Source organism: Formica exsecta, unplaced genomic scaffold, assembly GCF_003651465.1.
Source record: "Formica exsecta isolate Colony F162 unplaced genomic scaffold, ASM365146v1 scaffold614, whole genome shotgun sequence".
Classification (NCBI taxonomy): domain Eukaryota; kingdom Metazoa; phylum Arthropoda; class Insecta; order Hymenoptera; family Formicidae; genus Formica; species Formica exsecta.
Window position 1 is genome coordinate 1,371,456 of NW_021853375.1, and position 13,359 is coordinate 1,384,814.

The 13,359-nt window shown below is 31.3% G+C and overlaps 2 protein-coding genes, 1 long non-coding RNA gene and 1 other non-coding gene across 4 annotated transcripts; 1 reads left to right on the plus strand and 3 right to left on the minus strand.

Moving 5' to 3' along the window:
- Positions 1–30: 30 nt before the first annotated feature.
- LOC115242603 lies at positions 31–3,830 on the minus strand. The gene is made up of 6 exons (XM_029819021.1): positions 3,602–3,830; positions 2,368–3,045; positions 1,968–2,281; positions 1,599–1,838; positions 1,247–1,513; positions 31–1,140 (listed from the first exon to the last, which is right to left on the minus strand). Exons 2-6 carry the CDS (start codon positions 2,846–2,848, stop codon positions 853–855), a joined length of 1,590 nt encoding a protein of 529 aa, XP_029674881.1. The 5' UTR covers positions 2,849–3,045; positions 3,602–3,830; the 3' UTR covers positions 31–852.
- A 530-nt stretch (positions 3,831–4,360) lies between these two features.
- On the minus strand, positions 4,361–4,433 carry Trnar-acg. The gene has a single exon. It is a non-coding gene; the product is annotated as a tRNA-Arg (tRNA).
- Positions 4,434–4,771: 338 nt separating this feature from the next.
- On the minus strand, positions 4,772–6,600 carry LOC115242612 (UPF0488 protein CG14286). The gene is made up of 2 exons (XM_029819031.1): positions 5,420–6,600; positions 4,772–5,305 (listed from the first exon to the last, which is right to left on the minus strand). The coding sequence occupies exons 1-2, from the start codon at positions 5,438–5,440 to the stop codon at positions 4,790–4,792; spliced, it is 537 nt and encodes a 178-aa protein (XP_029674891.1). The 5' UTR covers positions 5,441–6,600; the 3' UTR covers positions 4,772–4,789.
- On the plus strand, positions 6,053–7,251 carry LOC115242613. Its single transcript, XR_003885082.1, has 2 exons — positions 6,053–6,147; positions 6,595–7,251. It is a non-coding gene; the product is annotated as an uncharacterized LOC115242613 (long non-coding RNA).
- The last annotated feature ends 6,108 nt before the right edge of the window (positions 7,252–13,359 follow it).

A 13,359-nucleotide genomic window follows, 5' to 3' on the forward strand; every position in this document is an offset into this window, starting at 1 on the left:
TCGTTCTATAAAAATTATCAATGTACAAACTGTTCGCATAAGTTTAATTAACATTAAATTATACATACTCAAGTATACATACTCGAGTACATATTCAAAATAACAATTAAAAGATAACGTAGTCAAAAATAAAGCAGAGAAATAAAAATAGCAGTAATAATAAGAGTAGCATTGAGATATTGAAGGTTACATAAAACGGTAAACAATTTCCGTAATATGCTGTGCGTGTGTATACGAAGCATTGTCATTTTGATGTATTTACATATGGGATTATTTCTTCAAGAACATAGGCACCTGTCGCGCACAAGTTTTGCACAAGTCCCACTATTTTTCCCTTTTTTTTTTTTTAAATTAGAACTACGCTGTTTTTCCTCCATGGAAGCTACTATCGTTTAAAAGTGGGTATATATTGAGTGAACATAAAGCAAATGCAAATTTTTGCATTTGTGTTCATCGCTTCTTTTCGTATTATATCAAACATTTGCATTGGACTGTATTATCATCTATATCGCGCGCGAGATTTCTTTGATGCTCATCACCTCATAAGCGAATTAAACGCTGACAAAGATTCGCAATCGTTAGTGTCTCAAACTTTAACAGCAAACATTCGCATTTGCTGTTGGTTTCTTTCCTCACTCAATATATATCCACTTTAAGATGAATATAATGCTTTTATTGCTAATATTGCAATAATATCTTGTATAACTGTGGATCGAAGTCATGGTATTCCTGATATTACAAAGCATGTGCATGCATACCGCACGCATTTGATACGGCGGCGCAGAATGTCGATAAAGAAATAGAATTACGCAACATATGATAAAGTTTTATCGAATATCAATACGCGAAGACTCATATCGGCAAGCATGATATGGATCTGCAGTCTGTCTGTAGATCGTTTTCCGTGTCTAACCGCCTGACTCGCACTCTTTGCTTATAGTGATACTCCTTGAGATAGCTCTTGAGTGTCTTTGGCAATTGCAATTTGTTTATGCCATCGTACGTCGTCCGCGTGGTTATCACCGCTCTACACAGATGCTGCAGCGGAAACGCGAAATTTCGATGCAACGGTATAGTGAGCATAGGCTCGAAAAACATACAACACGAAGGGTCCTTATAATGTTCGATTAAACCACATACCTGTAAGGAGTTTACATAAACGGTGTATAATCGACGAATTGTAATTCTTCCACATTTATCTATGAGAATAAATTTTAGGAACATAAATATATGTATATATACGTACTGTTTCGGAAGCGTAAACTCCTGGATCGTGCGAATCGAAGCTAAATTTATGATTCCATTGCTCGATGCGAGCGTGCAACGAACGTCCGTACTTGCGAAAGCTCACGGAAAACAAAAATTCCTCCTGCGCCGAGTCTCGTAACAGAAAGGTACCCTCTTGCTTGCCCTCCAATAAGCGTTCCGCCTCGTAACGATCCATTTTACCCCAATAAAAAGAACAAGCTGTAATCGACCTTAAGTCCGGTACGAGACAGTGGACATAATCGACCTGACATAATAAACATTTATGAATTACTTTGAATATGAATCAAAGAAATCTATAAATTACGTAATCAATTGCATAAAACCATTACCTGCGTATGAGCGGGTCTTTCGATATTTGGAATTAATGTAAAGTCGATCTGCGATAAAGCTGTGAGAGCGGCAGCTTGAATACCGGCATGTGCTTGGAACAATGCCGCCAAACTGTCCACCGTTATTCCATTAGGATGAACTTGTATTCCCGTAGGATAATTAGGCTTATAACCAGGAGGAGGTTCGACACCCTCCTCCATCTCTCGAGCGCGTTGCATTCGCGCGCGTTCGTCACAATCCTTTAAAAATAAAGAACATTGATTGACCTAAGTTGTCTTTAATGTCAAAGTTCTCTTAAAAGTTGTCAAAATAAAAAACAAAAAAAAAAAAAAAAAAAAAAAAAAAAAAAAAAACAAACAAAAACATACTTCCATAGGAAATTCTTCGGGATTAAATCGCGATAAATCAATTACGGGGCTAGGTGGCAGAGGCCCGAGAACGGGACTTTGCGGAGCGGATCGACTATTAAACACGGTGCCCGCACCCATAGGGTGCTCCTCGGTCCTCCTGTAACCGGTACATACGCAATCTGAATTACTATTCCCTTGACCAGGAATAATGTCCGTGTTTTTGGAGCTTTTGCTCTTGGCGCAATTAAATTTCAACACCCAGTTGCTACGCTTCTTCTTCGATGATAAGACATGATTGCACACTGGACTTTGATCCTTGTTACGCTGCTTATCTAATATGAACAAACATACCTTAATTAATGTCAACAAGTGATAGAATTAGTGTATATATGAAAAAAAATCGATTTAATATATGTACTTTTTCTCTTTCCGAATGATAAAGTTTTAGACGATCTTCTCAACGGTGGATTTATAGGACTATCTTCGGAACTGCTACTACTGTTACTACCACTGGAACTACTGCAGCATGCTTCCTGCTGCTGTCTAAACGATGCTTCACTAGTAACATTGCCATTATTACAAACTTGCTTTGTATCCTGAGCTTCAACAGGTTGACTATACAAAGATTCGAATTTAGAATTATGGTTGTCTACATCTAAGTTTAAACAATCGTTGTCCAAATTTCCTTCTAGTTTACATTCTAGTCTGTTCGGCAGTATATTAGAGTTCATTACAGGTACATTGCCATTGGTCTCGTTTTCGGACAGACTCTCGGTGACATCTCGATTCACCATTTCCAGGGGCAATGGTTGGCTGAGCGCGCTAGCGCATATCTCAGCAGGTTGTCTTTCACCATCCATTCTAAAGAACTCTCTGAGACTAGCAAAATGCTGTCCCATTATTAACTAAACTGACAGGCATTTTATCGCCTTAATGACCCTTTGTCTAAACCATGATTGTAGAAACTACAGAAGACACATGGTGCAATCTCTCTTTACTCAGCGTGATGGCGATGGTAACTTTTCAGATTCTACATCCACCTAGCCATTCAGGGGATGTTACGTCAGAGAATGCAGCAGGTATATCGCATTTTCACCTACATACAAGAACAAAGCATTGTGTAATGTTTCTATTCAGAAATATATGCTTATATGACTGTATAATATTGTATACACAAAGTATCATGTAATGGATATTTATATTAGTCTAAATACGAATAAAGCACGTTTTTCAATATCGAGATAAATTTACAAATAACGGATGTTGGTATATTCTCCCATGTCACGTTGAATACAAATATTGTTTCACATGCATGACAATTCTCGAGATGAGAAAATGACAGATCAACGCGAAACCTCGGTGGCCCCGCGCGAATAACACATGAATTATACATATTGCTCACTTAATAGCAATGCGACTTGCACAAGACCCAGGGGGAAAAACAATATTAGAAAGAAAAAGAGATTGATACCAGCTTCTTCTCGGAAGAATGGTATATTTCCTGATGGTAGTGGCGAGAAACGAGAAACACGTTCGAACAAGTTACGCACGACGAGATAAGCGGACGATGATTCGCGAGACGCAAACGCACGGCCGGATTTTAACATCGCGACGACACTCGGTCGAACGATCTTGTAGAAATTGCTTCCTACCGTGACGTAATTCTTCGTGGAACATCGGGACTTAATCAATTACAATTGTCAAAACATGTTTCGACGAATCGCCAGCCATTTTCCCTAATTACGACGGGCCGCGGATTACACGTGTGCTATAGAATACCGACCTACCCTTAAAAAAGTCAAGCCTGAATCTATTATTCTTGCGTAATACCAGACTGAGTCATCGGGAAAAACATGTATAAAATATCTTCTTTATAGACTATAATAACGATATATGTGATTCATTTTCTCAGGAAGGGGAAAAAGAGCATATATATGTAAGAGATCATATATAATCGCAATACACGAACAATTGCTCTTGCCAAAGTCACGTGAGCTCATGTTTCCGAAATGTGATTGGCTGGATATTATGCGAAGCACCAATCTGCGCCTTTAACGACGTGGTGAACTGCACTTTAATCTAATATTTAAATGGCAAAACTTCTATATACATATATGTATCAATATATTTTTAAATTCAACAGGGTTCGAAAAAAAATTATAAAGAAAAGGAAGATATATATATATTGCAAAAATAGCAAATAAAATTAATGACTGAAAAAATGTGTCTTTTTTAATCATATGTGCTAAAAATATTAAACAAAATTATTGTTGTGACAGTTATAAATTCGTCTCGATTTAATCTTTAGATAAGATATCTTATATATATATATGATTCTATTTCTTTTGTACAAACAGGAAAAGAAAGTATATTTAAATAAAGAAAGATAAGATAAAATTAAAAAAAAATTTCGATCCTGCCAGGATTCGAACCTGGAATCTTCTGATCCGTAGTCAGACGCGTTATCCGTTGCGCCACAGGACCTACTTTCACAAAATGACTTGAAAACAGTATTTTAAAAGTCCATATATTATTTCATAATTATGACATACAGTTTTTATAGCTATATTAAAATTTTGAATTAATAAAATTTCTCTCAAAAATGTTCTCCATTATCACATTAAAAATTATTCCATATATATATACATATAAAACTTTTCTCTCTTATAATATGCTAACTAAACTTCATGAATCTGAGAGCATATTCTGCAATATATATATATATATATATATATATGTGTATTTAAATTGGCAAAGAAATGTTTATGCATGAAACATGGATTATGATAGCACATTGTACAAAAGTAGTCTGATACATTATATTAATATAAAAGTTGATTTTATTGACATGTCTGAAAATTAAATTGAAATGGAATTTGAGTTCTATTACTGTCAATGATAGCTTGCTTTGTATCTTGCGTATGATCATTTGCTTGCTCTTTGAATTCCTGTACATCATGTTGAATAGCTTTCCTGACAAACATTGATTTTTTATTTGTCGAGGCAGGATTCGTGAACTTGACAGCTGACACAGCTCTACTAAGCTTTCGTTCGTCCTCAGCCATCTTCTCTCTATAGTCTCCTAATGCATTTCTCATTATTTGTCTCTTTTTTATTAATGACGCAGTGTTACTCTTTAATGAATTTAACTGTTTGTTGAGATCCTGTGCCTGCTTCTCCTGTAATTTGCCGCTAGTTAAACTCGCTTCTAACTGTTGTATACACCAACATAATTCCAATTCAAATTTATCCTCCACGTCTGGGTTCAAACCACTTGCGCTGTTTGCATCTACTGCTTTAGGAGGAATACATGTTTGTGCCACACTCTTCTTATTTTTGCTGCTGCGCTTATAATTCTGAAATAAATTTTATATTAACGTTTAATGTTGCCATTATTGCGATTTCAACTTACTTCAATAACAAACATATCTTTTCAATTAAAATAGTAGACTGATATGGGTCTAAATTACCATTGAAGGTTTTGGTGGCATTTTTCGTTGAACGCGATAAAATTTATTTCTCTTATATTATTACAAAAAAATCACAATATTATACATAAATTTATGTACGATTAAACACATATATATTGTACTTATATTACATTATTTGGCAAAAAAACACAAATATTAGGTTATATACGGGTACAGGACGACGATGGCATAGCCATCTTTTGTACTTGAAATGAAGCACATGCAACTTTCAATGATATAAATATAAATATAAATTAAAATGGCAGTTGTAAATTAATCGTCAGGGGGAGAAATTAAGAAAAGTTTAAATTTTAAATAAGAAGAAAGACTTTTCGCAGTAGTGCAAAGTAAGCATTAATTCTTATTCCTTGTATAACACTTTTTTCAAATTACTTCTTGTATCTCATGTTTATATAAAATTAACTACACATAATAACGTGTGACTTCGCGTTTATTTTATCTTTTTCTCATCGTTCAAAAAAAATCCACGATTAATCATCTTCCGGTTTCAGCATCGTATATATTAAATTTTAATAACGCTCGTGACGAGATGATAATGCTGGAATGGAAAGATTATACAATTATATACTATTATATATATTGAGCGGTTTTTGTGTACAATCGGAGATGGATGTACAGAGTGAAATAAATATAATTACACGTGGGAAGAAAAAGAAAACAGCGTGAAAAAGCGAGGAAAATGGAATTGGATTACGTATAAACATGCGGTAACGAGAACACGAGATAATTTTATTTGCAGAGAAACTGAGAATGTGGCGATCTTATAAAGAGAGAAATGAATTTAAAAAAAATTACTAAACAGCTTGATTAAAATAAATTTCTAATTCTCGAAATCGGGTGTTACAGATTTGACATTAAAATCAAATTTAAACATTTTGTAATTAACTCAACATTTGTATTTTCATGAAAGTTATTAATCTTTTATATAATTATCAATTATATGCTTTTTCCTTTTCTATTATACATATGTAATCGAAAATTATATGTAGATAAGAATAGAAAAAAAAATAGAGAGGATGATATAAATATACTTAACAATTTATGAATAGCTTCTAATATCGGAAATTAAATATTTTTTCTAAACGTAAAATTTATGTACACATATAAATCTAGAAAAAAAAAAAGAATTTTTTCAATTTAATTTTTTTTTGCAGGGTGATTTTTCAGACAGACACAGGAAAGTGAAATATCTGTGAGGCGATTTGGTGAATAGAGAGAAAGCGGTCATAACAAAAACGTAAATATAGAATATAGTATACAGAGTATATATAGACGACAGGATGACATTAATTCTCCAGAATATATTTACAAGAGCAGTACAAAGAATAACTTGATATTACACATATATATATATTCGTTACATAGACTAACGAGTAGTAGGTATAAGCAGGTGAACAGTTTAAATATTAATTGAGGCACGTGATAATAAGGCATTTCTACAGAGGATAGACACGGTCGTACGCACGTAAGATAGAGCATTCCAAAAAGTTAAAAAAAAAAGAAATATTATGTCTACGCTATTTCTACAGAATTTACGATATAGTCAAATAATATAGTTATATTCCTTGATTTTTATGGAAATAGAATTCTCTCTCCTATTTTCTCCCTGCGAATAATTGCTTAGGAAATTTTTTTTAACTTAATCTATATAATACTACACAAAGATATTTTTAACAAGAGATTCTATGCCTCCCCAACATATAGAGATTGCTTTACATCAGTTAAATAGAATTCAAATCAATAAGCTGTGTTAAAGTTGAACTAGTGAATTGTTATCCTTTTGTACATCATAGTACTAACTACAATAAAAACAAAAACAATCCAGCATTTAAACAATACAACATTTAAAGATATCTTTAGATTAAATCTTTGAGACATTTTTTGTCTATGTCGCTTCAGGATTATCTAAGATTATTACTTGCAAAAATATAATAATTACTCCCTTAGTTCAAATAACTATAAATGTTTTTTCCTCAATACAAGTGTAAAAAATCTTTTCACAAACGCGCGAATGTTTTTCTAAAATACATTCTATACATGTATTTAAGTACCGACGATATATATATTCTTTAGGATATCAATAAGATATGTCTATTCGCAGTTTGCCTTCGATCCTCATCGAAGAAATTATTCTCCTTCGTCTATCTTACGTGTTTACAATCGTTGCAAATTACATTAGTGGACGTCACAATGAAGATTGGTATTCAGTGCAAGTCAGTTGTGCTACACTGAATAACATACCGATTTTTATCTTAAAGTGTATGTATGTTTGTGTGTATGTGTGTGTGGTGTGTGTGTGTGTGTGTGTGTGCACAGACGTGGTCGAGATTCCTAAAGTTTAGAACACGTAGCTAACTGTTCATTTTACTGTCCAGAGAAGAAAGAATGAGTCAAAGATTGAAAGACACATTATGTACATTATGCGGAAATCATTAACATAGATCGATTAATGAGTAAAACGGAAGAAAAAGAATCTCTATGCTTGATTTGTCTCCTCGTTAGAGCGATATCTGTTACATGATATTTGTATATATAACGCGCGATATAACTCACTGATATAGGTATTTAATAGATAAAAAAAATTATATATATATATAATTTTTCTATAACGTGAAATAGAATTTTCCGAGCTATGTGATTAGATGACAATTAAAAAAGCGTTAATGCAATGGCAGCTCTACTTGTATACATTGCACACATTTGAAAAACCAACAATATATAATTTCTGCAATTTTTCCCATCATTGTGAACGCATATTTTTACAGATACGTAGATTCAAAATTTCGAAACATGTGGCTTATCATTACCGTCTCTTGAAGTATTTAACGTAAAATACGTAATCACATACATATATCAAAGTCACTCGCAAAAAATTTGCAATCCCGCGTCAAGCGAGATATTTCTTAAGATGTAATTATCGATAAAAAAAAATATTACGTGTTAAGCATTTTAAAATTCTGTCTTATCATTGTTTCTTTTTAAAATACAGACTTTCACTAGAACCAAATTATCATAGAGTTCTCAATGTTACAAAAATATCGTAGCTTACACAAACTTTCACGCAAGAAAAATGTATATTAAAAATATATTATTACACATCTTTTCTCGAGGAAAACATATTGCACAATATATATTATTATAAATAAAGATTAGAATAGTATATGAAATTATATCAATCAATAAATAATAATTGAACATGAAAGTAAAGAAAATAAGTAGATAAAAAATTTATTTTTTTAAAGTCTATTATCGGATTATACGTTTCTTTAACAAATTAAAATGTCAGTATGAAAAAATATCTGATAAGGCATGTTATATTATTAATCATCATCATCAAGTAATATTGACTATTGACTTTATAATTATTCCTAATCATTATATTTTTGCTGTATAAATATGAGATTAGATATATTTCGATTACTATTTATAGAGATAGTTGCCTGCTATAGTTTTTAATGAAGAGAGAGTTATTTTGATAAACATTAAATCATATATATCATAAAAGAGAGATTTTAAAGAAAACTCAATATAATTAATATAAAATATAGCGTTATTCTCATATGTTAACAATGCTATACAGCTAAGAAAAAAATTATTTAAATGATATTTAGTATTACGTATTAACAAGCAATATTTCTATGATAAGAAACTAATCAATCGAGTAAGCGTATAATGTTACATATGTCAAATTAGAAAAATATCGCACAAATTTTCGATGATACAAATAATCGCGAAATAAATCCACAACGGTTGCATGCGAACAATTACGATTTTACAAGAAACAATTTGAATGATTTCTCTCTTTGTTCAAGTACAAATAATAATAATAATATACAAAATGAATTCATACCCTCTACACGTACACAAATTACAAGAATCGAGCGTTGAAAAAATTACACAGGTGGACATATATGTGGAATAATACTAAAATAAAATACTGCCAAATGTAAAAACCAAGTAAAATGTATATTCTATGGGCAACATCGTAATAATCATATTCATTATGCTGATACACTGAAATATAACCACAATGTGTGTGTTTTACAATGTTGTATGTATGTTGTGTGATGTACACAGAGCGTTATCAAATAATCATTATTTATCGCTAACTCTGAGACGATGATGATTATACTGACCACAATAATAGGCGATATGGTAGCATGGTCATACAGATTCAATAATAATAAACGTATAACAATAACTAGGTAAAATGTCGAGCACCAAGGGTATATAACGTACAAACGAGGAGATTTTTAAATTCCGCCTCCTTGCGCGAGTGTTTAACGCACACTCAAGTACTATTGTGTCCGGCATTGAATGTGCATAGAAGGAGATAAAGTATGTCTTGAAAAGATTTTAGTACATAAAATATCTCTCAATGGCTTCGTACTTATGTAACAAACTTGGCAAACATCATTAATTATTATTATTACGAACATAAACCGAGTCTTTGTCTTGTAACGTTTTGTATTTCTTTTCTTCAAATATTCTCTAGTATACGACATACTCTCTACTTAAAACGTAAAATCGGTATTCCCTTAATTAATCAGTTACGATGGCACTATATGAATTACTTTCCTTTATTCTCGCAATTATCAGCTAACATAACGCACGACTATAATATTGTGTGTATATGTCATTATTCTCTATTACATAATATTATATAATAGTTTTTATACATATATATCCACATATGCATACATTCGGTGTATGCACGATGCAAATCTGTTTTGTGTATGCGTGTAAATGTGTTTGTTTATGTATGCTTAAATATACATACAGTTTCGGTTAAAATTTATATATTGTACAATGCGTAACTGCGTCTTGAAATTAATCGCAATAGTACGATACGCAATTTGAGGAATTGTTAAACACAACCTCTCTCTTTTAAACTGTATTATACAAATACGTGTGTATATGCTACATATAATGTTTAAAGTATGTCTCCCCTCTCCCTTCCTTTTTCCTGGTCACACATACTTTATCTGTTTACAGAGTGCATTTCAAAACTAAGTGAAAAAAAAGATCAATATGATAACAATATGTTAAAAAATATATATGTAAAAGATCCTATAACTTTTGGTGTGATTGTGTACGTATCAAACAGGCTATACCGTTTTCGTGTATAGTTTCAAAATGCACAAATACAGATAGTAACAGTAAAATGACGTTATTGTTATGACGTTTAAAAATGTGATGCTACTTGGCTTTACAGATATGTCCAGTACTTAAACCTGTATTAAACTCTTAATTGTATATATATATTTATTTATATATATATATATTTATTTATTTGTGGTGACAACAGTTGTGGCTAGTACATATACATTTTATATTTTATTTTGCTACATTGTTACAGTGATCTCTGGTACTTGTGCCGTGTGCATTGCAATTCGATTATTTGCGAACATTTGCCTAAAGCCTATAATGGCCTTGCTCCAAAACAATCTTAGCTTACGTTGCAATATAAAACGTCTAATCATCCGTAGATCTCGTTTATCTTACGCGTATGGCTCCTCTAACGATGGTCCATTTCGTTCACAGCGTTCCAACAATTTCAATAGTCTCTGAGTTTTTAACTACAATAATTATCATTATTTTTTTTTACGTATTGAATATCCGTCGAAATCTTGAGGCACAACTATACGATCATAATTCACAGTATGTAACTAAAGAGTATTTAGAATATACAATGTAAACAATCATAATTTTTTGTAGATAATACATATCACACAAATTAGCACAATTTCATAAATAAACAATGCTTTGAATTATCCCCCCCCCCTCCTCCAAATAAACTAAGTGAAGAGAGAGAAACTTACTTAGAAATTTTTCTAATACAACTTCTTGAATCACTGGGATATAAGATTCTTTTAGAATGACTAATAAATTTTTCTTTCATTATATGTTCCAAATGACTTTAAAATAGTCCCCAAATACTTGTAGATCAAATATAATCACAGGGCTTTTATCTTCATTCTATTCTGCAATGCTGATAACAATTTATCTTTCGTCATTAGTTGTGCCAATCAAGACGAATACATCTTTAATTACATCAACGTATTTTTTTCTCACAGATATATATAACTTACATGTATTCCATATTAAAAATATACATTGAAGTGTACGTACACATGTACTTAACGTACATTTAACAAATTGTCTATTCTTACGGGTTTCGCTATGCATCATCTTATTACTGTATGTTATGGTAAAATAGATCAGATAGCACATATATAAACCTTGCATATAAAGTACTGTTCATACTTTTCACATCACACTGCGATTGTTATACAAGTGTTGACATTGGAACACCCAAATGATCTTATTGTTAGATGGACTATTATGCAGAAAGATCATGTCAGTTTCAATATCACAATAGGGCATTTCAGAGAAAGGATTAATAAGTTCTGGATTCTTGTGTAGCGTTCCGTCAAGCTAATTTGAATTACACTCTGTGTGAGATAAATACAGAGGTATTTTAATATTAAATGCGATATGCCGATACAAAACTGAAATTTTAACGATTTTTTTATCTTTATATCCAAAGTTAAAAGAAAACGCCACAATATAGACAATATAATATTCCTGATAAAATGTTAAGAAATGGCCTTTAATTGTGTTCCCATTTAATGTATCAATCAAATGCATATCATTTAAATGTAATATCAAATTTCAAAATATAAATTTATTTGCAAGCATTTGATGCGAATTAACTATATATGATTATCTTTTTTGTAATATATATGAATAGAATATATTACAATTAAATATCAATTAAATATAATAAATTTTGTGTCAATAGGAAAAGTTTAGTAACTAGTGGAGACATTAATATATATGTATATATATATATATATATATCTTTAATACATTAAATTTCACTTCTTTGTTATGAAAAATAACAATTTCTTTATATTTTTATTTGATAAAAAAGTGTGTTGGCTAAGAGATTGCACTTTGTGATCATTTTAAAAATTCGTGATTAAAATTAGTGACTATACGCATTACATTTTTCGCATACCGATTGTTCGTACAGTCATATGAAACATTTCTAATATGCGTTAATAAACAAAATGAATATATCTCGAGGGTTATATGTATATCACTGTACAACCTTCGATTACAATATAGAGGTTGCCTTCCCACGCTATTTGTCAAAAAGTCACATTATAAAGCTTACAACATCATATATCATTTTCTCATATTATATATATATATCGCACTTAAGTAGAGCTTATTATTTTCAAGACTTTATTAACAAATTATACTGCATATATGATTTGGGAAAGCATCCTAACAGGAGGGCCACAAATGGTGCCAGGCACTATTCATTCATATACCTGCGTATTCCATTAGTATGTTAATTACAATAATTTATCAAACACAACTCTCGAGAAAGAGAGAGCAATTCTCACCAGGATACATCCTGAGATTGTAAAACATACATTGAAACCATCTTGACACATTTTCATTTCACTGATTTTAGGAAGAAGGTAATTCTATGTCATTACACAATTGCAACCCTGTTTTGCCAAATATTTTTTAAGTGTACATTTAATACAGTTGTATTAGCCGAAAAGCTGTCGAGTTTTTATAATATCGAAAAGAATAATCTCTTCTATAATAAATTCTTGTATATCACAGAACAAATTTGTGTGCAATAAAAAATTTCTATTTTCTTAAATAAATCGTTCCATATTCTATGCATGGTTAATTTTTTCTGAAAAACTTTAATTGTTTATATTTAAGAAACTACAGGTTATACATAAAACTGATCAAATATACAAAAAGCAGTATTTTTGTAGATGTAATTTCGGTTTCTTTAAAAATTTACGATTAAAGTTATTAATATTAGTATCACTCAATCCTTCTTACAGTAAGTTTTGTTTAATCACATTTTTAGTACATGGCATATA